This window comes from Mastigoproctus giganteus, chromosome 6 (genome assembly GCF_048544385.1).
Source record: "Mastigoproctus giganteus isolate SK-2022 chromosome 6, ASM4854438v1, whole genome shotgun sequence".
In the NCBI taxonomy this organism is placed as follows: Eukaryota; Metazoa; Arthropoda; class Arachnida; order Uropygi; family Thelyphonidae; genus Mastigoproctus; species Mastigoproctus giganteus.
This window is the reverse complement of record NC_143580.1, coordinates 238,241,403-238,269,350: the sequence shown is the minus strand read 5'-3', so window position 1 is coordinate 238,269,350 and position 27,948 is coordinate 238,241,403. Positions and strand designations below refer to the sequence as shown.

General features: G+C 38.5%; 1 protein-coding gene across 1 annotated transcript in view; it reads right to left on the bottom strand.

The window, feature by feature from the left end:
- Positions 1–27,948, bottom strand: part of LOC150085112 (pleckstrin homology domain-containing family H member 1-like) — a 919,142-nt gene that overhangs the window by 30,422 nt on the left and 860,772 nt on the right. The window contains exons 24-27 of the mRNA XM_090376468.1: positions 22,084–22,239; positions 21,864–21,961; positions 20,198–20,339; positions 7,399–7,529 (exon numbers count right to left, since the gene is read on the bottom strand). Of these exons, the coding sequence (XP_090232594.1) occupies positions 7,399–7,529; positions 20,198–20,339; positions 21,864–21,961; positions 22,084–22,239 (527 nt within the window). The remainder of the gene's footprint in view (positions 1–7,398; positions 7,530–20,197; positions 20,340–21,863; positions 21,962–22,083; positions 22,240–27,948) is intronic.

Below are 27,948 nucleotides of genomic sequence, written 5' to 3'. Positions count from 1 at the left end.
AACCATCCTTCCTCAGTTTGAAATTATGTTCTCTTATGTGTAATGAGCAAAGAGGATGGATTCCACTGGCATTGAGCTTGCTCAATCCATTCAAAGCTTTAAATGCCTCACTTAGATCTCCTCAAAGGTGCCTAGTCTCCAGATCAGAACTAAAGCCTTTCCTAGTAAGGGTGCCCTTTTGTTCCCCTCATTAATCTTGTTGCTGTTCTCTGCACGAATTCCAGCAGATCCACATCCTTCCTAAAATGAGGCTTCCAGACCTGTATGCAGTGCTCAAGATGCAGCCTAACCATTGCCTTATAAAATGGGATTGGCTGGTTGGTTTGGGTAATTTACTGGAACTATGTGATAGTCAGAGCACTGAGGTGGAGATTTAGCTCGGAGCAGATAGGAGTGGGTAACATTAGTATGTCCTAATCTTAGCCTGCTAAGTGTAACTTCTTGTCTGTTGGGCCTTGTGCTGGTTTTCTGCTGTTGTAACAACGATTTTATCTGTAATAATTTATTACTGGCTTGCTCCTGCTATTTTTTTTTTTTTGCCACTGTCTTTTGGTGCTATTTTAGATTGTAAAATTATATTCTAGGTAATGTATTTTTATAGTTTTGTTGATCAGGCTTGCTTGGCCTGCCTGTTTATTACCATCTGTTCCTACATGTCTGGGAATAATAACAGAAACTTATGTTTTGATTTCGTTATGCTAGTTTTGTTAGCATGTTTTGAATTTTCCATACAGTCTGATGCATATTTCTGGTGATATTAGCATTACCAAAGCAACATGATGCAAGAAAGCAAGCTTATATAGTTTCAGCCAAAAAAAAAAAAAAAAAACCACACACCCTTCTCATTTCACCCATCCACTCGCTCCAAATGTTTGGCTAGTTCTGCATTGAATCTAGTTAAGCTATTAACTTCTGCAATGACATATGGACATTCGTTCCAGCAATCAACCACCCACTGGCTAAAGGCAAACTTCTGCACATCTATCCTACAACTGCCTTTCCTCAATTTCAATTTATGCCCTCTCAGGCAATTACTCTAAGCAAGAGGAAGAATCCCATCACCATTGAGCACACTCAAACCATTCAAGGCTTTGGCTTTATACACCTCAATCAGATCACCTTGCAGGTGCCGAGTCTCCAGACACTGTAATTTGCAAAATTTAAGCCTTTCTTCGTAAGAGCAACCCTTTGTTCCATTCACTAATCTTGTTGCCCTTCTTTGTACTTGTTCCAAAAGCTCTACATCCTTTTTAAAATAAGGCCTCCAAACCTGTAAACAGTACTCAAGGTGTGGCCTGACCATTGTCTTATACAAGGGGATAATAACCTCCTTATCCCTGCTAGAAAAATTCATTCCTGTATATCACTGACAAGACACCATGAGCTACTCTTGCAGACTATCTGCACTGCTCAGAAAACTTCATATCTGCCTGAACAATTACCCCCAGGTCCTTTTCACCCTCTACCACTGTCAGTTTAGTTCCACACAGTTGATATGTTACTCTGGGGTTACTGCTTCCCATATGCAGTACTTTACATTTGTCAATGTTAAACTTCAGTTTCCACCTCTCAGTCCACTTGCTCAACTTTTCTAGATACTGTTGCAGCAACGTACTGTCATTAGTGTCATTAACAACCCTCCCCACCTTCGTATTGTCTGCACACTTGGACATTAATTCTGATATACCATCATCAATATCATTAATAAATACAGAAAACAACAATGGATCCAGCATTGAACCCTGGGGAACACCACTAAAAACATTATTCCACGAAGAGCAGTGTCCATTGATTACCACTCTCTGTCTGCCCCAACTCAACCATCCCTTTATCCATAGCAGCAATTTGCCTCCAATGCCACACTGCTCCAATATATGCAGCAGTCTTCCATGTGCAACAGTATCAAAGGGGGCGTCTCCGTAGCCAGGTGGGAAGGAGCAGTAGTGCGTAGCACACACTTCCTTGATTAGACCAGGGTTCGAGCCTGTCACCACCAAATATGGAGGATGTGGAAAGGTCAGGGAATAACCACCGCATATTCCTGGAGCAATATGGCCTTAGTTGGTAATGCTCCTAAAAACCAAATAACAACAACAGTATCAAAGGCTTTTTTAAGATCCAAATATATGATATCAAAATTATTTTTTGCATCCAGTTCCTTTGTAACCACATCATGATATCCTATCAAATTTGTCAGACAAGACTTTCCCTTAACAAACTCATGCTGTGTTTGAATTATTGCTGCAGTCTTGTCTAGATGATCCTGCAATGCATCTTTAACCAGTGACTCCATTATTTTACCCGGAACAGAAGTTAAACTAACTGGTCTGTAATTACTCTTGTCACCCTTCGATCCCCCTTTGTGAATTGGGGATACATTTGCACATCTCCAGTCCGTGGGAACCTCCCCTGAGTCCAAGGATGCTCTCATAATTATGGCTAAGGGTTTGCTTAGTTGCTTTGCCACCTCCTTTAATATAACTGGATAGATCCCATCCACCCCAGGCCTTTCTTATGTTTAACTTCAACAATTTCTCCTCCACTTTGCTCTCAGTTATTACAAAATCATTAAGCACCCTGCTACAATTCAGATCTGGTTACTTGTTTCACAAAGATGCCCAGTAGTTGATGAAATCCCCAGCACCTTGCTTTCCAGGCTGCTGCCAATCTGTACTGCTTCCAATAATAGAAGCTGTGTAAGAATCACTTTCTTTCAAGAATCAGTTTCTGGTTTAGCATTAGCATTAGTAGAGGCATTGATGCAAGAAAGCAAGCTTATGCAGCATCAGCCAAAAAAAAAAAAAAAAACCACTTCCACTTCACCCCTCTGTTCGTTCGAAATACCTGTCCAGCTGAGCCTTAAACTTATTTAGGCTATCAACTTCCACGACAAGGAATGGAGGTCTGTTCCATCAACCAACCACCCGCTAGCTAAAGGCAAATTTGCAAACGTCTATCCTACATCTGTCTTTCCCCAATTTCAATTTATGCCCTCTCAGGTGATTATTCTGAGCAAGAGGAAGAATCCCATCAGCACTGAGCATGCTCAAACCATTCAAGGCTTTATACACCTCTATCAGATCACCTCGCTGGTGCCTAGTCTCCAGACTGCTAGCTTGGGGGGGATACAAAGACTAATAGATTAACAGTAGCCACTGGCAGAGGTGAAAGTGATTCTTGCACTGCTTCTATTGGAATGAGCAGAATCCTGGAAAACAAGATGCAGGATATTTCAGCGACTGCTGGGAGTCATTGCAGTACAAGTAAACACATGGGTTGTGTTGGGTAGCTAAGAATAGAAACAGGTGCATGTATATTTGCGTGTACACCAATGCTAGCAGTTTAGTAAATAAATTTGATGAATTTGAGGTATTGCTCAAAACATCAACGGCAGATATTGTTGGGATATCAGAGACGTGGTGTCACAAAGATATAAGGAATGCAGAACTGGAATTTGGGGAGTACAACATCTACAGAAAGGATAGACAAGATAGGAAGGGAGGAGGGGTTAGGCTATTAGTTAAGAAACACATAAAATCCAAGGAAGAGAAGCCAGTCGACATCGCTGGACAGTGCATTGTCGAGTCAGTTTGCTGTGACATAAGCATTGGGAGATCAAAATTGAGAGTAGGAGTGTGCTATAGGCCTAATGACTCTGATGAATATAATAAGAAACTGTACAGGAAAAGTAGAGTGGGCCAGTACATCAGAGAGTCTTATAATGGGGGATTTTAATTTCCCAGATATTGACTGGAATTTGTGGGTTGGTCACTCACACACTAGTAAGGCTTTTGTGGATTTATTGGATGATTGTTTTCTACATCAGCATGTTCGGGAGGCAACTAGAGGGAGTAATACTCTTGATTTGATTATCAGTAGTGATTCTTCATGCATTAAGAATCTGCAGATAAAGGAACCACTAGGTGGCAGTGATCACAGTGTGCTGAAGTGGGATTTACTCAAAGAGGTAACTACCATTAGGGGTAAAGGGAAGGGTTATTTCTTTCGTAAAGGCAACTACGATGGTCTGAGACAGTATTTAAATTCTATACAGTGGGACCAACTGATGATGTTACCAACAGCAAATTCAAAGTGGTAAGCTTTCAAAGAACTTATCTTGGAAGATACTAGGCTTTACATACCAACTAAGAAATATTGTTCAAGGTTTAGGACTAAATGGATGTCAGATGAACTAATGAGACATATGGCAGAGAAGAAAAATGCTTGGGATACATACAAATTGACATGTGGCACAGATGCCTATGATAGATACAAGTTGATATGTAACCAAGTTACAAAGGAGGTTAGGCAGGCGAAGGCAGATTACGAGAAATCTTTGGCAAGGGGTGCAAAGAAAAACAGCAAAGAGTTCTTTACTTATGTAAACTCTAGAAGGAAGGGGATGAATCAGATTGGTCCACTTGATATTGATGGGTCAACTGTTGATGATCCTGCTCAGGTAGCTAACAAACTAAATGAATATTTTGCATCGACATTCACACATGAGGAGTTATTCAGCGAGGGGAATGCCAGAGGTGTATTCAACTCTGGCAGTAATCTAGAGAATCTTGTAATAACTGAGAGTAAAGTGGAGGAGAAATTGTTAAAGATAAACACAGGCTGGAGATGTGCAAATGTGACCCAAATTCACAAAGGAGGATCAAAGGCTGACACAAGTAATTATAGACCTGTGAGTTTAACTTCTGTTCCAGGAAAATTAATGGAGGCACTGGTTAAAGAAGCACTGCAGGATCATCTAGACAAGACTTCAGTTATAGCTCGGACACAGCATGGTTTTGTTAAGGGAAAGTCTTGCCTAACCAATTTGATTGGATACTATGATGCAGTCACAAAAGAACTGGATGCAGGAAATAACTTTGATATTATATACTTGGATCTTAGAAAGGCTTTTGATACTGTTGCACATGGAAGACAGCTGCACAAATTGGAGCAGTGTGGCATTGTTTGTTGTTTGTTTGTTATTTGGTTTTTAGGAGCATTAGCAACTAAGGCCATATTGCTCCGGGATATGCGGTGGTTATTCTCCGTATTTGGTGATGACGGGCTCGAACTCCGGTCTAATCAAGAAGCGTGTGCTACGCACTGCTGCTCCTTCCCACCTGGCTACGGAGGAGCCAGTGTGGCATTGGATGGAAATTGCTGCTATGGATAAAGGGGTGGTTGAGGGGGAGAAGACAGAGTGGTAATCAATGGACACTGCTCATTGTGGACTAATGTTATTAGTGGAGTTCCTCAGGGTTCAGAGTTGGGTCCATTATTGTTTTCTGTATTTATAAATGATATTGATGATGGTATATCAAGCTTAATGTCCAAGTTTGCAGATGATACAAAGGTTGGCAGGGTTGTCAAGGACACTACTGACATTATGCTGCTGCTTCAGGATCTGGAAAGGTTGAGCAGATGGGCTGAGAGGTGGCAAATGAAGTTTAACATTGACAAATGTAAAGTACTACATATGGGAAACAGCAACCCCAGAGCAACATATCAACTCTGTGGTACTACACTGACAGTGGTAGAGAATGAAAAGGACCTGGGGTTAATTGTGCAGGCAGATATGAAGTTCTCTGAACAGTGCAGACGGGCTACAAGAGTAGCTCATGGTGTATTGTCAATGATATACAGGAATTTTTTTAGCAGGGATAAGGAGGTGATTATTCCCTTGTATAAGGCAATGGTCAGGCCACACCTAGAGTACTGTATACAGGTCTGGAGGCCTCATTTCAAGAAGTATGTAGAGCTGCTGGAACGAGTACAGAGAAGGGCAACAAGATTAGTGAATGGAACATAGGGGTGCTCTTACGAAGAAAGGCTTAAGTTTGGCACAAATTACAGTGTCTGTTTAGAAGGGCTGCAGACTTACTTAACAAGTACAGGACAATATTGGAATAAGTTGAGAGTTAAGATTAATTTTAAAAGTGTCTACAATTCTGCTAAAACATAATAGGCAGGAGTACATGATGAGAGCCCTCACAATCAATTCTGCCCTGGTGAGATTGTGCAAGACTCATGGGGTAGAATTTTTCTCTGTATGGCCTGTGCTTGTTAACAGTAGAGACTGATTCTACAAGGATAGGATATACTTAATTAACAATAGCCACTGGCAGAGGTGAAAGTGATTACTGCACAGCTTCTATTGGAAGTAGTGCAGATTGGCAGCAGTCTTGAAAGCAAGGTGCTGGGGATTTCATGGACTACTGGGCATCATTGTGAAACAAATACATGGGCTGTATCAGAGTAACTAAGAGTAAGAACAGGTGCGTGTATACTTGCATGCACACCTCAATGCTAGAAGCACAGTAAATAAATTTGATGAATTTGAAGAGCTAGTCAAGACATTAAGTGCAGACATTGTTGGGATATCAGAGATGTGATGACACTCAGATATTAGGAATGCAAAATTTTAGTATCAGGAATAAAATGTATATAGAAGGAACAGACAGGATGGGAAGGGAGAAGGGTTTATGCTCTTAGTTAAGAAGCACATAAAAACTAAGGCAGTGTATACAGTTGACAGGGTAGCCAGTGTCTTTGTCTTTGTTGTTTGGTTTTTAGGAGCATTAGCAACTAAGGCCATGTTGCTCAGGGAATATGCGGTGGTCATTTCCTGACCTTCCCGCATCCTCTGTATTTGGTGGTCACGGGCTCGAACCCCAGTCTGATCAAGAAGCATGTGCTATGCACTGCTGTTCCTGCCAACCTGACTACGGTGGCACCAAGGGTAGCCAGTGCAATGTTGAGGCAGTTTGGTGCGACATAAGCACCGCAAAAGCAAAAATGAGAGTAGGAGTGTGTTATACGCCTAATGATTAGTGAGTACAACAAACAACTGTAAAGAGAAACAGAGTGGGCCAGCAAATCAGAATGTCTTATAATGGGGATTTTAATTTTCCAGATAGTGACTGGAACTTGTGGGTTGGTCAGTCACAGATTAGCAAGACTTCTGTCGATTTACTGGATGACTGTTTTCTAAAACCGCATGTTAGAAAGGCAACAAGAGGAAGTAATACTCTTGACCTAATTATCAGCAGCGATTATTCATGCATTAAGAATCTGCAGATAAAAGAAACACCAGGTTCTTTTATCTGCAGATAAAAACATCTGATTATATCCAGTATTGATACATCCTACCCACACTTCATATTCACTGTCATAAAACCATTTGTAGGAAAAACATTTATAATCAACTCATATCAGAGTTTATAGTGTTTGAAAAATCACATCATCAGAAACAAGATTTCATCTCCTACAATATCACTTCCTTATGTATTTGCATCCCCATAACATATGCAATGGGAGTATTGTTTATTAAAAATAAAAAATAAAGTTAGATTTAAATTATATATCAAAATAGCCACTTAACTGATTTGCATCACTTACTTTTCTTCTTTTATATCTCTATACCTCTGTGGGTAGAACTTCTCTGCAGCCTGTTGAACATGATGCTGAGGATTAGCTGGCGGTACACCACTTCCTCTCACTTTCTCTCCATTATAATCACCAAACTCAATCTAAATTGAATTTAGAGTAATAACAGACAATAAATACAATATATTAAAATAGCAACTTTTTAAGTGTTACTAAATCTTTACATATAATTTAATCTTGTAGATAAAAATTATATGTACAGTACAGTACAACGCACTGAGAGTATAACCCTCAACAAACTGCATCATGTACAGCATTTTGCGATTTGTAACTGAGTTAATGAGGCTGAAAAAACATACAATGAATAATAATGTATAGTACAGTATTTATTCAAAACTAATTTAATCTAAATACGATACATAATTTAATTTATTCTATGATCAAATTAAATGGACTCTCCAAAATAAAATACCATTCACCATAGAGTAATAAAATCTGTGCCGTTCACTATACGATATGTAGTAAATTTGATAATTGAGAGCTATTAAATACTCGAAAATTCCTATATTCTATTATATTATAAATCAACAGGGATTACCTTTATTTTAGATATAGGAAGCTTCTTTTCCAACTCTCCTAGTCCAACTCGCTAATAATTCTTGAGGATGGCGATATCTATTTTGTAAACCAGGTGGGACATCTTCTCCACTGTCAGAACCGTAGTGTTCAGACCATGCAGTCTCAACAATGAGCGCTCATGACTGCTGTCTACAAACACCATACTTCTGGCAGCATGGAAACCATTACTTGGATTGGCATAAAATTAGATTTTTGAGGTCTAAATTGTTTAATAAATATGGACTGATTATTTCTTTTGGTCCTATAGCTGGACTTTAGAGTTAAATTTAGGGGTCTAATAAAATTGGATATGGGGGGGGGGATTATTCTCTACATTCCTTAAGTCGGACTAGAACTTTTCGGGCGTCATGTTCACAGGAACAGAGCAACTCACAATTGAAGCTTCCTATATCTAAAATAAAGGAAATCCCTGTTGATTTATGATATGTAGTAAGCGTGGGTAATTGTGATCAACGTTTGTGAAATGAATTTTAATTGTATTAAACGGCTATTCTAATAAGCAAAAATAGGAGAAATATTATCCACAGGCTATAAAAGTAAAGATAAAGAACACAAATTTGCACTTTACTTCCTCCATTTAACAAAATTAAATGATGTGTGAAAATCAGAAGAATATTTCCCACAGGTTAGTAAAATAAAATAAAAAATTATGCTTTAGTACATACAACCCCAGGGGCTCACATCTGGTGAGTATGGGCTTGGCACACCCAGAGTCCTCAGCTGGATATCATCATTCTTCTCTTTCTTCGTGATTCCCTTTTACTTCTGACTCTTGTTCTCTCTCTCTCTCTCTCTCTCTCTCTCTCTCTCTCTCTCTCTCTCTCTCTCTCTCTCAGGGTAATTCAGAATTTTTTTTTTTTTTTTTTTGTCTGGTGCAGCATAAGCCTCAAGCTTCCTTCCAACATATGGCTAATAATAATAATAATAACTTAATTAATAGTGTAACTAACTGATATTTCTGTTTACTGACTTTTTTTTTTTTTTTGGTCATAAAATTTAAAACAGTACGAAAATAAGCAATCAATCACAAAGAACACACAAATTGCAACTAACACGATATGTTTTTTTTTTTTTTTTTTATGTGAACCCCAAACACGAGAGGTATTAGAACCTATAGTACTTGGTGCCATGCTTGGGTTGGAGATTGAGAAGACGAAAGAAGATATTTGTTGACATTGGACTTGAACTTCTGTAGATTGTAATTTTCGGGAAATACATATGAAGGAAGGTTGTTCCAGAAAACGGCACTTGAATGAATAGCATTAGCATTAGTAGAGGCATTTGATGCAAGAAAGCAAGCTTATGCAGCATCAGCCAAAAAAAAAAAAAAAAAGAAACCACTTCCACTTCACCCCTCTGTTCGTTCAAAATACCTGTCCAGCTGACCCTTAAACTTATTTAGGCTATCAACTTCCATGACAAGGGATGGAAGTCTGTTCCACCAACCAACCACCCGCTGACTAAAGGCAAATTTCCGCACATCTATCCTACATCTGTCTTTCCTCAATTTGAATTTATGCCCTCTCAGGTGATTATTCTGAGCGAGAGGAAGAATCCCATCAGCATTGAGCATGCTCAAACCATTCAAGGCTTTATACACCTCTATCAGATCACCTCGCTGGTGCCTAGTCTCCAGACACTGTAATTTGCAAAACTTAAGCCTTTCTTCGTAAGAGCACCACTTTGTTCCATTCACTAATCTTGTTGCCCTTCTCTGTACTCGTTCCAGCAGCTCTACATCCTTCTTGAAATGAGGCCTCCAGACCTGTATACAGTACTCTAGGTGTGGCCTGACCATTGCCTTATACAAGAGAATAATCACCTCCTTATCCCTGCTAGAAAAATTCCTATATATCATTGACAATACACCATGAGCTACTCTTGCAGCCTGTCTGCACTGCTCAGAGAACTTCATATCTGCCTGCACAACCACCCCCAGGTCCCTTTCATTCTCTACCACTGTCAGTGTAGTACCACAGAGTTGATACGTTGCTCTGGGTAGTACTTTACATTTGTCAATGTTAAACTTCATTTGCCACCTCTCAGCCCATCTGCTCAACCTTTCCAGATCCTGTTGCAGCAGCATAGTGTCAGTAGTGTCCTTGACAACCCTGCCTACGTTTGTATCGTCTGCAAACTTCGACATTAAGCTTGATATACCATCATCAATATCATTTATGAATACAGAAAACAATAATGGACCCAACACTGAGCCCTGAGGGACTCCACTAATAACATTAGTCCACGACGAGCAGTGTCCATTGATTACCACTCTCTGTCTTCTCCCCCTCAGCCACCCCTTTATCCACAGCAGCAATTTGCCTCCAATGTCACACTGCTCCAATTTGTGCAGCAGTCTTCCATGTGCAACAGTATCAAAAGCCTTTCTAAGATCCAAGTATATAATATCAAAGTTATTCCATGCATCCAGTTCCTTTGTGACTGCATCATAATATCCAATCAAATTGGTCAGGCAAGACTTCCCCTTAACAAAACCATGCTGTGTCCGAGCTATAACTGAAGTCTTGTCTAAATGATCCTGCAGTGCTTCTTTAACTAGTGCCTCCATTAATTTTCCTGGAACAGAAGTTAAACTCACAGGTCTATAATAAATGAGGAAGATGAAAAGTTGGTTCTGTGGGTTTGAAGTTGGACAGTAAATGGATGTTGGCTGGTGGCAGCACGTGTTCGGACTGTTTTGAAAGAGAGAGCGCGAATTATAGAAGCCAATTCAGAAGAACAGTGCCCATGGAAGTATCTGTAGAAGAGGAATGCAGCAGAAACAGTACGTCTATGAGAAAGCGAGTGGAGAGACTCTGTTAGAGATGAATCATTAATTAACCTAACTGCCCTCTTCTGAATGGAATCAAGAAGCCTGAGTGTGCCAGTGAGATATGGAGTAACAACTTTATGAAACTCAAAAAATAGGAATGAAGAGAAGATTCTGAAAATTTATGTATGTTTTTTATATGATTGAAGATTTCAGTGAAGGAGAAGCACATTTCACCATAATAACATAAAATCCCAGAGAATTCCAGCTCTATCAGTATCATCGCAAATGCAATAAGATCAAGTTTACTACCTGTTATTAATAGATTGCACTAACAGAAAAGCCAAATAAACTGGAACCTGCTAGTTGTTTTTATTGTTTTATGGTAGTGAGCTCCAGAAATCTGCTTTACAAAAATATCATGAAGGCATTCAAAATTCATTCTTATAACCAATATAGAAACAGCTTTGTGCTTTGTATGTATCTGTGAGTTGTACGTAAGTAGGTGCCTGTATATGATATTAGAGTTATTTTTTGCATCTATCTAGTACCTTTGAAACTGCATCATAGTATCCAATAAAATTAGTCAGACAAGATTTCCCCTTAACAAACCCATGCTGACTGAGGTATAACTGCACTCCTGTCCAGATAGTCCTGTATTACTTCTTTAACTAGTGACTCCATTATTTTCCATGAACAGAAGTTAAGCTAACAAGTCTGTAATTATTCGTGTCATCCTATGATCCCCTTTTTGAATTGGGGATACATTAGCATTAGTAGAGGCATTAGCATTAGTCCAGTCGATAAGGACTTCCCCCAAATCAAAGGATGCCTCATAATTATGGATAAGGGTTTGCTTACCTCCTTTGCTCCATCCCTTTATATAACTGGGTAGAACCATTCCACCCCAGATGCTTTTCTTATATTTAACTTCAATTTCAATTCCATTTCCCTCTTAGTTATTGCAAAATCATTTAGTTTCCTGTTAAAATTTGATAAACTTCTGGCATCCATGTCTCTAAAGAATTTCTCATCCATGAATGCAGATGCAAAATACTTATTCAGTTTTCTGCAACCTGAGCAGGATCATCCACAGTTGAGCTATCAATATTAAGTGGACCAATATGATTATCACCTTCTTTACTTAATACACAGGTAAAGAATTTAATCTTTACTTTATATATAAGTAAATAAGTCTGCTGTTTTTCTTTTCATCTTTGCCAAATTTTTTCATAATCTGCTTAGCTTATCTAACCTTCTTTCTGACTTGATTATTCACTAGTTTATACATACCATAGGCTTGTATATGAGACGACAATTTATATGTATTCCATGTATTTTTCTTCTCTACCATTAGTCTCATTAGTTAATCTGACATCCATTTAGATCTAAGTCTTGCATGGTATTTCTCAGATGGTATGAATAGTCTAGTAGCTTCTATGATTACTTTTTCTTTATTATTATTTTTTATTAATAACAAGATACATAACAAGCAACCATTAACAGTGTATCTGAGACCAGAACAGTGAACAGAGTTGATAATAATAATAATAATGAATCCAACAATAAGATAAACATTGATATAGATTCAAAAAATTAAAATCATATGTACAAGTGGTATATAATATCGGTGTTTAGATACACCATAGACACTCTTAAAAAACTACAAAGTAGTTGTTGTGGGCATCATTTGCTCTTTCTCATATTGTGCTCTGCCTTCACGACGAGTTGCCATGATACTGCACTACCTCAAATAAATAACGCTTCACTAATAGAGAAGACTATTGTTACTTATTCTCAGTGAGTACCACCACCCAGACATGTTTCAAGGCTATTGGCCTATCATCAGTGGGTGGGCAGGTACCCTAGTATTGCAGACATGACTACCCAGTTGTGAAGTTAATCGCACAATATGAGAGATGCCAAAAGGTATACCTTTTGGCATCTCTGAAGGCAGAGCACAATATGAAGGCAGAAGGCATCGTGAAGGCAGAGCACAATATGAGAAATTGATAATTGATAATTGATAATTTATTTATCCCTATTTTGTGTTACAATTGTTGGGAGATAACAGCAAGAAGGGGGGGGAGAACACATAAGCCAGAGGCTTTTTAGGGGGTGTTCCCTTTGAAAAAGATAACAATAAAAACAGATACATCATGAATCGGACATGTTTCTACATTCCATTACAGAGACTACGTAAACCAACCACACATGTCGCGTGGTTAACAACAGTACATACTTATAATTACATTGTGAGTACTTTTACAATAACAAGTATGAAAGAAAAATGATGAAATAATTGCATAGAATGTTACAATTTATGACAGCTATTCCTTCAACTTGTTTACACAATTTCCAAACTGGTATGCATTGTGGAAAGTTCAGGAGTTGAGTGGAAGGTGATTTAGATCAGACATCCCTGGTGATGTGTTCAGTCAGGAGCTTCTTGAACTTGTTTAGTGAAATGGCATTTTTGATGTTTTCTGGAAGATTATTCCAGGTTTTTGCGCCTCTGTATTTTATATTTTTCTGGCCTATGGCTTTTCTAAAAAGCGGAACCTTCAGGTTCGCTTCATTTCTTAAATTATATCTTATTCCTTCTTCTTCTATTGTTATAAAAAAGGATCTGAAGAGAGGAGGAAAGTTCGGTGTTTTCAAAGCATTGTAGACAAAGACCGCTTCAGCTTTTTGTATCAGTTGGTAGATGCTTAAGAGTCTCGCTTCCTTATATCTCGAAGTCACCGATGCATTCCAGGGAAGGCCCAAAATTGAACGAACACATCGATTGACAATTGAATTGATTCTCGTAAGGTTATGTTGACTGGTCGTACCCCATGAGATGATTCCATATGTGAAGTGAGACTGTATTAAGGAAAGGAATACTAGTCTGAGAAGGGAAGGAGGTACCCAGGCAGAGGCTCGGGTGAGTATTCCTGCTAGTGACGAAGTTTTCTTTCGTAAGGTGATCATTTGTTTATCCCAACTCAGCTTGTCATCTAGCCAGATTCCTAGAAACTTGGTATCATTCACCCTTTCCAGTTGTTTTCCTTTGTATGTTATTTCGAAATCAATATTCAATGGTTTATTTTTTGTCCTAAACACCATATATTTGGATTTTTCTGGGTTTAGTATCAGCTGATTCTTTTGAAGCCAACTATGCATTTCAGAGAGCAGGGCAGAGATCTTGCTTTGAAGTTGGTGAGGGTCTTTATCAGTGATTAGAATGGAAATGTCATCAGCATACGCTACTAGGTGGGAAGATGGAAGATGAGAGAGAAATTCATTAATGTAAAGAACAAATAGGATCGGTCCGAGAAGTGAGCCTTGAGGTACTCCCCTAGAGAAATAAGAAATGTCTAAAAAAGACTGGTTTGTTTTAACGACAAATGGCCTATCACTAAGGTAGTCTTCAAGGAGAAGGTTAATTTTTCCTCTCAAGCCAAGATTGTTGAGCTTGTTGAGTAGGATATTATGATTTATGCAGTCAACAGCTTTTGATAGGTCTAGAAACAGTGCTATTGCATAGTGACCCTTTTCAAGACAGTCCGTGATCCTGGAGCAGAAGTCAACAATTGCCAGGTCAGTGGATCTTTTTGAACGATAAGCATACTGTTGTTGATGGATAAGCTGATTGACTTCCAGGAAGCCCATGAGTCTGCCGTGAAGAATTTTTTCGAATAATTTTGCAAAAACTGAGAGTAGAGCTATTGGACGAAAATTGTTGATAGAGTTACAATTTTTCCCCTTAGGAACAGGAACAATGACTGCTTTTTTGAATTGAGACGGGAATTTACCAGATTGAACGGAAAGATTGTAAATATACTTCAGTGGTGTTAGAATTGAGTTAAGGACCTTTTTCAGCAGAGCAGGAGATATTTCATCAAAGCCAGGGGCTCCCTTTTCTTTTAATTGATGTCCTGCTTCTAAAATCTCTTGATCTGAGAGCGGAGCGAGGAAAAAAGAGCTCCTCATTGAGTGCTTGACAGATTCTTTCGTTGCATTATCTCTAGAGTCAACTTCGTCTTTAAAAAGGTTATTCACGCTTGAGATAAAGTGATTACGGAATGCTGCGGCTTTTTCCTGGTCATCCGAAATGAGTACCTCGTTCTCAACTACATCTCCAACGTAGCTCTGTGGTTTCGTTTTTCTTCCAGGTAGTAGCTTGTCCAAGACTGCCCACTTTTCCTTGCTTGTAATGACGCCTTTAAGTTGGGAACTATAATATTTCCTTTTCTCCGACCTAATACTGTCGGTGACTTTGTTTCTGTACGTTGTGTATTTGTTTTTATCCTCCTCCTTTCCTGTTTCTCTAGCAATTCTTGCAAGTTTGTCCCTTTTCTTTAGTATGTTACAAATTTTGTTTGACATAAATGGGCATAATTTCCATCTTGGCCTAGTGGTCTTTTTATTCCCTGGGATCCTGATGTATGATGCGCATTTTTCGTAACTATTTAGGATATGCTCAAAGAAGAAGTTCAAATGAAGAAAGAGCAAATGATGCCCACAACAACTACTTTGTAGTTTTTTAAGAGTGTCTATGGTGTATCTAAACACCGATATTATATAGATATTAAACTTTTAAAGTATTATGCCAAGTGCATTTAATTATTTTAAGTACAAGTGGTATGCATTAAGTTAAGTTACTGGTAAAACAAATATGAAATAAATTAATTAAATGAATCCTTGAATGCTTTCTATTTAGAATTTACTGTTAGTCTGTTGGTAACACCATTAGTTGGTCCCACTGTATAGAATTTAAAAACTGTCTGAAGCCATCTTAGTCACCTTTACAAAAGCAAAAACCCTTCCCTTTACCCCTGATGGTAGTTACATCTCTGAGTAAATCCCACATCAGTACACTGTGATCACTGCCACCAGCAGAATTACTTAACAAGTACAGGTCACTGTTGAAAAAAAGCCGTGAAGTAGAGTTGAATTTGAAAGTGTCTGCAATTCTGCCCAGACACAATAGGAGGGAGTATATGATGAGAGCCTTGTCAATCAATTCGGTCCTGGAAAGATTGTGCAAGGCTCAAGGGGTAGAATTTTTTTCAGCCTGGACTGTACTTGTTAACAGGAGAGATTGCTTCTACAGGGATGGGATACACTTAAATAGAAAGGGTGCAAGAATATTTGCTGATGCTATCGAGGCAGTGTTAGGTGGGTCGGAAAACTGCTAGCTTGGGGGGAGACAAAGACTAATAGATTAACAGTAGCCACTGGCAGAGGTGAAAGAGATTCTTGCACTGCTTCTATTGGAATGAGCAGAAGCCTGAAAAACAAGATGCAGGATATTTCAGAGACTGCTGGAAGCCATTGAGGTACAAGTAAACACATGGGTTGTGTTAGGGTAGCTAAGAATAGAAACAGATGCATGTATACTTGCGTATACACCAATGCTAGGAGTTTAGTAAATAAATTTGATGAATTTGAGGTATTGCTCAAAACATCAAAGGCAGATATTGTGGGGATTTCAGAGACGTGGTGTCACACAGATATAAGGAATGCAGAACTGGAATTTGGGGAGTACAACGTCTACAGAAAGGATAGACAGGATAGGAAGGGAGGAGGGGTTATGCTATTAGTTAAGAAACACATAAAATCCAAGGAAGTGAAGCCAGTCGACATCGATGGACAGTGCAGTGTCCAGTCAGTTTGGTGTGACATAAGCATAGGTAAATCAAAATTGAGAGTAGGAGTGTGCTATAGGCCTAATGACTCTGATGAGTATAATAAGATACTGTATAGGGAAATAGAATGGGCCAGTAAATCAGAGAGTCTTGTAATGGGAGATTTTAATTTCCCAGATATTGACTGGAATTTGTGGGTTGGTCACTCACACACTAGCAAGGCTTTTGTGGATTTATTGGATGATTGTTTTCTACACCAGCATGTTCGGGAGGCAACTAGAGGGAGTAATACTCTTGATCTGATTATCAGTAGTGATTCTTCATGCATTAAGAATCTGCAGATAAAGGAACCACTAGGTGGCAGTGATCACACTGTGCTGAAGTGGGATCTACTCAAGGAGGTAACTACCATTAGAGGTAAAGGGAAGGGTTTTTGCTTTCGTAAAGGCGACTATGATGGTCTGAGACAGTATTTAAATTCTATACAGTGGGACCAACTGATGATGTTACCAACAGCAAATTCAAAATGGGAAACATTCAAGGAACTAATTTTGGAAGCTACCAGGCTTTATATACCAACCAAGAAATATTGTTCAAGATTCAGGCCTAAATGGTTGTCAGATGAACTAATGAGACATATGGCAGAGAAGAAAAATGCATGTGATACATACAAATTAATGGGTGACATGGAAGCCTATGATAGATATAAGTTGGTCTGTAACCAAGTCACAAAGGAGATTAGGCAGGCAAAGGCAGATTATGAGAAATCCTTGGCAAAGGATGCAAAGAAAAACAGAAAAGAGTTCTTTACCTATTTAAACTCAAGAAGGAAAGGGATGAATCAGATTGGTCCACTGGATGTTGATGGTTCAACAGTTGAGGATCCTGCTCAGGTGGCTAACAATTTAAACAAGTATTTTGCATCTACATTCACACATGAGGAGTTATTCAGGAAGGGGAATGTCGTAGGTGAAGTAAACATTGGCAGTGAGCTAGATGATTTTCTAATAACTGAGAGGAAAGTGGAGGAGAAATTGTTGAGGATAAACATAAAAAAGACACCCGGGGTGCATGTGATCTATCCAGTTATATTAAAGGAGGCAGCAAAGGAAGTAAGCAAATCCCTAGCCATAATTATGAGAGCTTCTTTGGACTCAGGGGAGGTACCGATAGACTGGAGATGTGCAAATGTAACCCCAATTCACAAAGGAGGATCAAAGGCTGACACAAGTAATTATAGACCTGTTAGTTTAACTTCGGTTCCAGGAAAATTAATGGAGGCACTGGTTAAAGAAGCACTGCAGGATCATCTAGACAAGAATTCAGTTATAGCTCAGACACAGCATGGTTTTGTTAAGGGCAGGTCTTGTATTCTTGTAGTCCTTCTCTGTACTTGTTCCAGCAGCTATACATCCTTCTTAAAATGAGGCCTCCAGACCTGTACACAGTACTCAAGGTGTCACCTGACCATTGCCTTATACAAGGGGATAATCACCTCCTTATCCCTACTAGAAAAATTCCTATATATCATTGACAAGACAATGTGAGCTACTCTTGCAGATCGTCTGCACTGCTCAGAAAATTTCATATCTGCCTGCAAAATTACCCCCAGGTCCTTTTCATTCTCTACCACTGTCAGTGTAGTACCACACAGTTGATATGTTACTCTGGGGTTACTGCTTCCCACATTGTCATTTGACAATGACTACATTTGTCATTGTTAAACTTCAGTTGCCACCTCTCAGCCCACCTGCTCAACGTTTTTAGATCCTGTTGCAGCAGCATCCTGTCATTAGTTTTGGTGGTACAATCATCTAAGTTGTGTCATCACTTTCTGCGAAGTGATGGTGCACTTTGCAGAAACCTTCTGGGCACATGAAGGTTTCCCGCTATTTATTGGTTGAATGCGTTTTCTGGCCTCCTGATAGGATATGTTCCGCTCTGTTTTTAGTTTTTGAATTTCTTTTTCGTCCTTCCACCTCTGGCATACTCTTGAGTAGGCGGGATGATCTCCTTAGCAATTTACACAGTTTGGTTTGGAAACTGAACATTCCTTGTTCTCGTGGTCCTTCGCACCACATCGAGCACAGGCAGGATTACCATGACAAGCTGTTTGTGAGTGGCTATATTTTTGACATCTAAAACACCTCAGTGGGTTTGGGATGTAAATCCTCACTGGGCAATTTAAGTAGCCTGCCTTGATGGAACTTGGAGGCTGTGCAGTATTGACAGCCATCACTCCTTGGTCTTTTCTCTTCAGAGACATGAAGAAGATCCCACTCTGAAATGGCACCTCGTGAAGAGTTCAGAGTTTTGTGGGGTGTTACACTCATCGGTATTCCCCCTATGGATGTCGCTTTCAAAATTCTTTCCGCTTGCTTTATGCTTGAAGCTTCAACTAAAAGATCGCCAGAACCCAGCTGTTTTATGGATTTTGGTGATCCTGCCAACCTTTCTAATCCTTTCTGGATTAAGAAGGGTGACATCTTCCTGATTGACTGCTCTCTGGTGGAATGGAGAATGAGGAAAAGCGATGTTACAGATGGTTACAAAATAGCCATTGGAATTCGGCTACACACGCCGGATTCCAGTGGCTCTTTTGACAGAATTAGTATCATTCTCATCTGATCGATTAGGTAGAGGCGTTGTTGGGCCCCAGAAGAAATAGGATTTAAAATACTCATAGGAGTAAAATAAAAATTTCAGATGCCCTAAGTACCTCACACACCACGGAGCCCTAAGAGGGGACGCCCACTCGTGAACTAGCAAGTACTGCGTACACGAATGGGATGCCAAGTTCCCTTAAGAGCACCATACCCATGTTTCCAATAAGCCTTGATCCAGTCCCAGGACCAAAAAGAGGGATTCTTATTGAAACGCAGTTGACCCTAGCAGTAAGAACCACCTGCCGATTGATCCCAGTCGGGCTGGTCTGGGACCACCTGTCTTGTCGAAGCAGGGGCTGAAGTGGTGTATCAAGGCTGGGCCCCTCAACTACCAGGATCTCCCTTTCCGAGTTTCCATAGGTCGAGGCATGCGGCTGCACACACTGGATTCCAATGATGTAACCCTGGAACCAAGGTATGGGGCGTTATATCCCAATGATGCTAATCTGGATGACCTGCAGCATCACTGGGAGGTCCCCTCACCATGTACAGGTGTCCACGTCAAGGGGCACAGAGAGCCATCTACTATCACTCACTGTGAGTGGTCTGAGAGAAAACTGGATACTCAAATTACAAAATATAGTTGGCAGTCAATAAGATGGAAGCTTATTTAGAAGGCCTTTATGCCAAACATAATTGAAAGCCTTTGAAATGTCAACAGCAAATGCTTAAATTTCACCAAACATTTCCACTGAATTTGCCCATATGTAACATAAGCCAGTATATCACCAATGGATTGACACTGACTGAATCCATATTGGCCATCATTGATTGGATGGAACGTTTCTAGATAGTTTAGGAGTTATCAATTAATGGATTTCTCCATTACTTTGGTAAGAGTAGAAGTAAGTGAAATGGGATGATAATTGGATGAGGGTAATTTGTCACCCTTTTTTAGAAACTGGTTCAATAAAACATTTTTTGTCCTTAATAGTGATTTCAACATGTTTTTCATAAATTGATTTTCCCACAATTAATTTTGTCTACAATAAGCGTTATACAAATAACCCATATAAACAAATAAAATGATTTAATGGTGGAAATTATACAGAAATTCTGCCCAACAGTTTATACTATTCTAAATTATATAAATGGACAATTACCTGAGCCATTAGTGTGGCTAATTCCAATGCCAATTCCCTGCTAAGAGGAAATCTTCCCTGCACTATCTCCTCATTAATTTGATAAGCTGTGAACAAGCGTTCTTTATCTGTTTCAGCTTTCAGAAGCTGTCTGAAGCATAACCTATAATGCAATTAAAAGAGGACATAATCTAAAATATGTATACACAGAGAAAAAAATATATCAAATAAAGTACAGTTTTAAGCTGATAAGCCTAGCTCAGCTAGCTGGTTTTATTTTTACTTTATTAAGAAAGGGTAAAGATTTTAAATGTTTGTTTAAATGGAATTAGAGACAGGCACACACATGCTACACATATTTCCTGGTCTAATTATATGGAAAAGAGCCACAACAGTTACATGTTTCTTGTGTAATACATGAGGAACATGTAACTGTTATGGTTACATATATTATATGTTCCTCCCTGTCCTCCTCAATAATTACATAGAACAGAAGCAGTGGAAGCAATAATATTTTCATAATTAAAAAAACTTTTAATTATGAAAAGTCATAATTAGTAGAGTTCTATGATGCAAGAAAGCAAGTTATATAGCATCAGCCAAAAAAAGAAAAAAAATGGGGGGAGGGGAAATGCCCTTCCTTTCACCCATCCATTCACTCCAAATGTTTGTCTAGTTCTGCCTTGAACTTATTTAGGTTGTTGACCTCCACTACAACAGATGAGAGTTTGTTCCAACTATCAATGACCTGCTGGCTAAAGGCAATTTTCTGCACATCTATTCTACAATTGTTCTTCCTCAATTTGAATTTATGTCCCCTCAGGTTGAGTAATCTAAGCAGCAGGAAGAATCCACTAGCATTGAGCTTGCTCAAACCATCCAAGGTCTTATACACCTCAATTAGATCGCCTCACAGGTGCTTAGTCTCCAGATGCTGAAATTTGCAGAACTTAAGCCTTTCTTGGTAACAGCAACCCTTTGTTCCACTCACCAATCTTGTTGCTCTTCTCTGTACTCATTCCAGGAGGTCTACATCCTTCCTAAAATGAGGCCTCCAGACCTGTATGCAGTACTCAAGGCATGGCCTGACAATGGGACAATCACTTCCTTATCTCTGCTAGCAAAATTCCTGTATATAATTGACAAGACACCATGATCTACTCTTGCGGCCTGTCTGCACTACTCAGAAAACTTCATATCTGACTACACAATTACCCCCAGGTCCTTTTCATTCTCCACTACCCTGAGTGTAGTACTGTATAGTTAGTACTTTACTTTGGGGTTACTGCACCCATATGCAGTACTTTACATTTGTAAATGTTAAACTTCAGTTGCCACCTCTCAGCCCATCTGCTCAACTTTTGCAGCAGGGTACTATCATTACTGTCTTTAACAATCCTGCCAACCTTCATATTGTCTGCAAAGTTAGACATACAGAAAACAACGATGGGCCCAACACCGAACCCTGGGGGACTCCACTAATAACATTAGTCCACAAAGAGCAATGTCCATTGATTACCACTCTCTGTCTTCTCCCACTCAACCATCCTTTTTTTCCATTGTAGCAACTTGCCCTTAATGCCATACATTATTATGTTATGACTAATAAACAAGAGTAATATAATTAATGAAGATAATAATTTAATCTAACTTGTAAAAATTGAAAAAAGAGATTGAGTTCACACACCTGTTCTTATACATAAGTTTAATCACCCTTGTATTCTCAAATTTCCCTAAATGCTTTTCCCTAAGTGCTTGTTCCCATCTTGAGATAACATCACATAGCTGAAAGTAACAAAAAACACATATCAGTACTCTAAAGGATATTTATAGATTAAACTTGCAATTATGATAAAATGCAAGTTATGCCTACTGAAACAAAAATATATCACTCCTTAATTATTTACCTTAGAAGAGCTCTGTAAACAATGTTCAATATCTTTTTCTATAGGATCATCACTGAACAAAGAAAAGCCTGACTGGTTGGTGTCTCTGATGCCTACTTCAGTATTTAAAGTCTGAATAAATTCTTCAACAGTCGTAGAACCATCAAAACCTACAACCTGAATATAAAAATAAAGGACTAAATATTATATTATATCAATACTAAAATTTGAAATTCATATGTGCATAAAGCAATTCAAGGATGGAATTTTATGATTTATGTAGCTCTTTAGTTGATGTCTAAGTTAATGCAAGTGCATCATTTCTATATGCAGCCAGCTACTAAGTAACTAGAAATTGGCATCATTAAGTACATCTCATATTGTAATACCTTCACAATGAGTTATCATGATATTGCACTACCTCGAATAGGTAATGCCTCACCAATGGAGAAGATTACTGTTACTTATTCTTGGTAGATACCACCATTCAGACAGCCCTATTTCAGAGCTTTTTGGCTCCTCTTCGGTAGGTGGTGCAATGTCATCATTGCATCACCAGGGTACCTGCCCACCCACTGATGAGGAGCCAACAAGCTCCGAAATAGTGCCATCTGGGTGGTGGTATCTGCTGAGAATAAGTAACAGTAGTCTTCTCCATTGGTGAAGCGTTATTTATTCGAGGTAGTGCAATATCATGGTAACTCGTTGTGAAGTATTCACAATATTAGATGTACTTAATGATGCCAATTCCTAGTTACTTAATAGTTAGCTGCATATAGAAATAATGTGCTTACACTAACTTACACGTCAATTAACTATTTTGCAACCTGAGACTTATTTTGCAACCTGACACTTTAGCCCTAAAGTGCTCTATGTAGCTCTTTAGTTATTAATTTGGTTTATATGAAATACATGGTTTATATGAAACTTGCAATATAATTTTTTAATGTTGGAATTAATGTAATCAGTTTATTAATTTCTATACATGTGCATAATTACAAAGCTATTTGTGGTTCCTTTTAACACTATTTCTATATAGTATAGTAAACTTTTGTTAATTCAAAGCTCAAGGGACCGAAAAATGCCCACTTTGATTTTAATGGATTCAAAATATCCATACATTTGCTGGTATTAATAATTATAACAAATTTTTAATAAAATACTCTTATCAATGCTGTGCAGAATTTTTCTAATTTTAATTTAAAAGGTAGTGCAATATCATGTATTAATCATTAATTCTTCTGTAGTAGACATTCATGAATAAATGGTTAATGCATTAATTCAGTTTATATGAAGTAATGCATTAATTCATATAAACTGTGCTGTGGAGAAATTTGAAAAATATCTTGCATGTGATAACAACATTTTTAAGTTCCATTTTTGCTACTATTACTAATCATACAGTTTGAGATAACAAGCTGTATTTTAAAATAATTTATGTTGTTTATTATGTACAATTGTACATACCTATTAAAAGAGTATCCATGTCATGTTTAAAATTGTAATCTGCAAAAAAAAAACAAAAAAAAAACTAGTGACATTTTTCCCTTTTTTTGTGTTATCATTCTCAGTAAACTTCATGACTAAGTGCAACCTGATCTAGCTAATTGATGACTATGACATCACTTTAGAACAGTCGAGAGTGATAAACAAAAAAAAAGTGTTTGAGTACAGCTGAAAACATGAATCTGGGGGGGGGGGGGAGAAACTAACTATTTAAAAAATGTTCCACCAGCATTTTTTCCCTTGTTACCAAATCATACCAAATCAAAGGCCGCCATAGCCGTGGTCAGGTGCGCGGGTGCATAAGTACACGTGCTTTGAGTGACCAAGGTTCAAGTCAGTGACTGCTGAATACGGTGCTGTTTCTTGTATTCTGTGTATCTTGTAAACTCCTGACCATTTGGTCATCCCAGAGTATAAACAGAAAATTTATTTTATTTATATGTTTGATTATAGTTGCAAATTTTTTTACCTTTGTTGCGTAGAATTAAATCTTTTTTTCTCCCCTTCCCCTTGTAAATAAGTTGCAACTTATGAAAAAGGGTAATCAAGGAAAATATCACATGCAACTATACACTAAAATAAATAAAGCATAAAAACGAAAGCCAATTTTCAGGACAGTAAACTATTTTGATTTGGCTTGCCAAAGTAGTAGTACATATTGCATATTGAATTCTAAACCCATTCTATGGTTCTCTTTCATAAATAGTGATCTAATTTATGCACACAAAAATAGATTTAATTCCACATAACTGAGGTAAATTTTCATAAATGTAATCAAACATATTTTTCAAGTTTTTCGCACATACCGGGCACTCTTTCTTTTCACTCTTAATTGCTGTAAGTGCCAAAAAAATGCCAAAGTGGTCAACAGTTCACTTAAGCACTCTATGACCAACTTACATAGTTTTTTCATGGATTACAAACAGTTAGTAGCAAATAACATCATAAAATATATGAAACTCCTTATTTTAAGAAGGTATGTACAATTATTCATAATAAACAACATAGTGGTTGTTTTAATATACAGCTCATACACATCATGCCGCATAATGACTATGAAAAAAAAAAAAAAAAAAAACCTCTGTGATCTTTATTATATGTGAAATTGAAAAAGATTTCACATACTTCATTGTAAATTCCTAACTTTCTAAATCCTCCAATGCAAAAGTATATTTTTCTGTGAGGTACATTCACTGTTTTTCCAGAACTTTTTCAGGTTTATAGGTTAGTTGGTCGATATAAGGGATTTCTAGCACAAAGGCCAAATTGTGCCTGTTACTATACATGATGGGTTTTAAAGGTGATCATACACTTGAATATTTTTTGGATATTTAAACAAATTAACTAAATCAGCTGTGTCTCCTAAAGAAGTCTCCAAGTTTCAAAGCTTGCACTTAGTGAAAGAGATTTAAAAGACGCAATCTTGGTAATGAGGATAGTCAGAAGAATGTTTAACAGTAAGTAGGGATTGACAGAAAGAACAAGTAGGAGGAACCTCACCTATTAATAAATGGAAGGAAATGGGTAAGATGTGTGTGATCCATATATATATATATTCTTGCAAGGACAGCGCCGACCGGGCTAGCCGGGTGAGTAGTAGTAGTAGTGGCATGTGATGCAAGAAAGCAAATGTATGAGCTTATGCAGCATCAGCCAAAAAAAAAATCACACCATTCCCTCCAAATGCCTGTCCAGTTCCTCCTTAAATTTATTCAACCTATCAACTTCCACAACAACAGATGGAAGTTTGCAATTAACCACCCGCTGGCTAAAGGCAAATTTCCGCACATCTATTCTACATCTGTCTTTTCTTAATTTGAATTTATGCCCCCTTTGGTTCGTAATCTGAACAAGTGGAAGGATCCCATCAGAATTCAGCGTGCTCAACCCATTCAAGGCCTTATATACCTCAATCAGATCACCGCACAGGTGCCTAGTCTCCAGCCACTGCAATTTGCAGAACTTAAGCCTCTCTTGGTAAGAGGATCCCTTCATTCCCCTCACCAATCTTGTTGCCCTTCTCTGTACACGCTCAAGTAAATCTACATCCTTCCTAAAATGAGGCCTCCAGACCTGTACGCAGTACTCAAGGTGTGGCCTGACCATTGCCTTATACAGAGGGATAATCACCTCCTTTTCCCTGCTAGCAAAATTCCTATATATCATTGACAAAACCCCATGACCTGCCCTGGCAGCCTGTCTACATTGCTCAGAGAACTTCATATCTGACTGCACAATTACTCCCAGGTCTTTTTCATTTTCTACCACCTTAAGTGTAGTACCACACAGTTGGTACGTTTCTCTGGGGTTACTTCTACCCATATGCAGTACTTTGCATTTGTCAAGGTTAAACTTCAGTTGCCACTTCTTAGCCCATCTGCCCAAATTATCTAAAGTGCCTACCTAGCAACCCAAAGGTCGCGGGTTCGATTCCCACCTTGGGCTTGGATCAAAGTACTGCAAAAACCCTGGGAGGTGCATTATGGCCACAGAAGCCTATGCGCCAACAACTACCAAAAAAAAAAAAAAAAAAAAGCAAGGACAGCCTCTTCTCTTCTCTTCTCTTCTCTTCTCTTCTCTTCTCTTCTCTTCTCTTCTCTCCTGTTCTTATAGAAACTGGACTGACAAAGTTATGGAGTTTGCTTGATTTGAAGAGGCTTACTATGGGTTTGTTCTTGTCATATTAATGTCCATTGTTCAAATTATTGGTCCTGCCAAATTATTGGTTTGTAGTCCTATGGTCCCAATGCAGATGATAAAATAGTGTCGAGGGAATTGCTCACAGCTTGATTGGGTCTTTCATTTCCCAGAATTCCAGCACATTCTGTAATCCAGCAAAATGTACCTGTTTTTCCATTTTCAGTAAGTTGTATTAGACGTGACTTGTTTCAAAATTGGGCACACAGAGGAAGTTTTATGTTTTAGAGAATTTATTGCACTCTGAGATTCAGTGTATTGATTATCTGCTTATTGCTAGGCATGTTCTTGAGCCATCTTGATCACAAAGCTCAGTGATGTAGATGCTGCAGTAGGTAGAGCCACTGCAGAACCTACAGATGTATCTGTTTTTCAACCATCAGTACATAAATGAATTGATGCATAGGGCTACATGGGCTGTAGCTGCTGGATATTTTGATATTTGTTAGCGAATCCCCTCCCAACTCCATTAGCAAAAATAATAGTCACAGAATGGTTTATACACAGACCATGGTGGCTGCACTGCTTCCATTTCCAGGTACTTATTTTGGAGGCAGACATTCCATTTTTTCATAAGCTCTTTCAGACTGATTCCTTTTGGCTTATTTTCATTAGGTTTATTCACATAGTTGTTTAGTTTGGCTCCACAGTTAAGGGTAAGCATCTTTCTCCTAAGTGCTAATGGAGGTTCATGTGTCTCTATACATAATCTATGGACAGTCGATGTTCATTATGCATCTAACATTATTCTAAGGGTATTACATTGAACTGGATTTCTACACCGAAATATAAATTCCTTGGATTTAGATACTGAAATATAAATTCCTTATTAGCATTAGCATTAGCTGAGGCATATGATGCAAGAAAGCAAACTTATACAGCATCAGCCAAATAAAAAAAAAAACACCTTCCCATTTCACCCATCCGGTCACTCCAAATGTTTGTCTAGTTCAGCCTTAAATTTATTTAAGCTATCAACTTCTACAATAACAGATGGAAATCTGTTCCAGCAATCAACTACCCGCTGGCTAAAGGCCAACTTCCACATATCTATTCTACAACTGTCTTTCCTCAATTTGAATCTATGTCCCCTCAGGTTCTTAATCTGAGCAAACGGAAATATCCCATCAGCATTGAGCCTGCTCAAACCATTCAAGGCCTTATACACCTCAATCAGATCACCTTGCAGGTGCCTAGTCTCCAGCTGCTGCAACTTGCAGAACTTAAGCCTTTCTCTGTAAGTGCACCCCCTTTGTTCCTCTCACCAATCTTGTTGCCCTTCTCTGTGCTCGTTCTAGCAACTCTACATCCTTTCTAAAACGGGGCCTCCAGACCTGTACACAGTACTCAAGGTGTGGCCCGACCATTGCCTTATACACAGGGATAATCACCTCCTTTTCTCTGCTAGCAAAATTCCTATATATCATTGACAAAACTCCATTGCCTGTTCTGGCAGCCCATCTGTGCTGCTCAGAGAACTTCATGACAGAGTCAGAGATGAAGTTCTGACTCAGTACAGACAGGCTGCCAGAGCAGTATGTTCAGTATGCATCTAATGTTATTCTAAGGGCATTACGTTGAACTGGATTTCTGCACTGAAATATAAATCCCTTGGATTTAGCCACTGAAATATAAATTCCTTATGAAGTCATATACTGCAGCACCATAGTCCAATCGGAATTA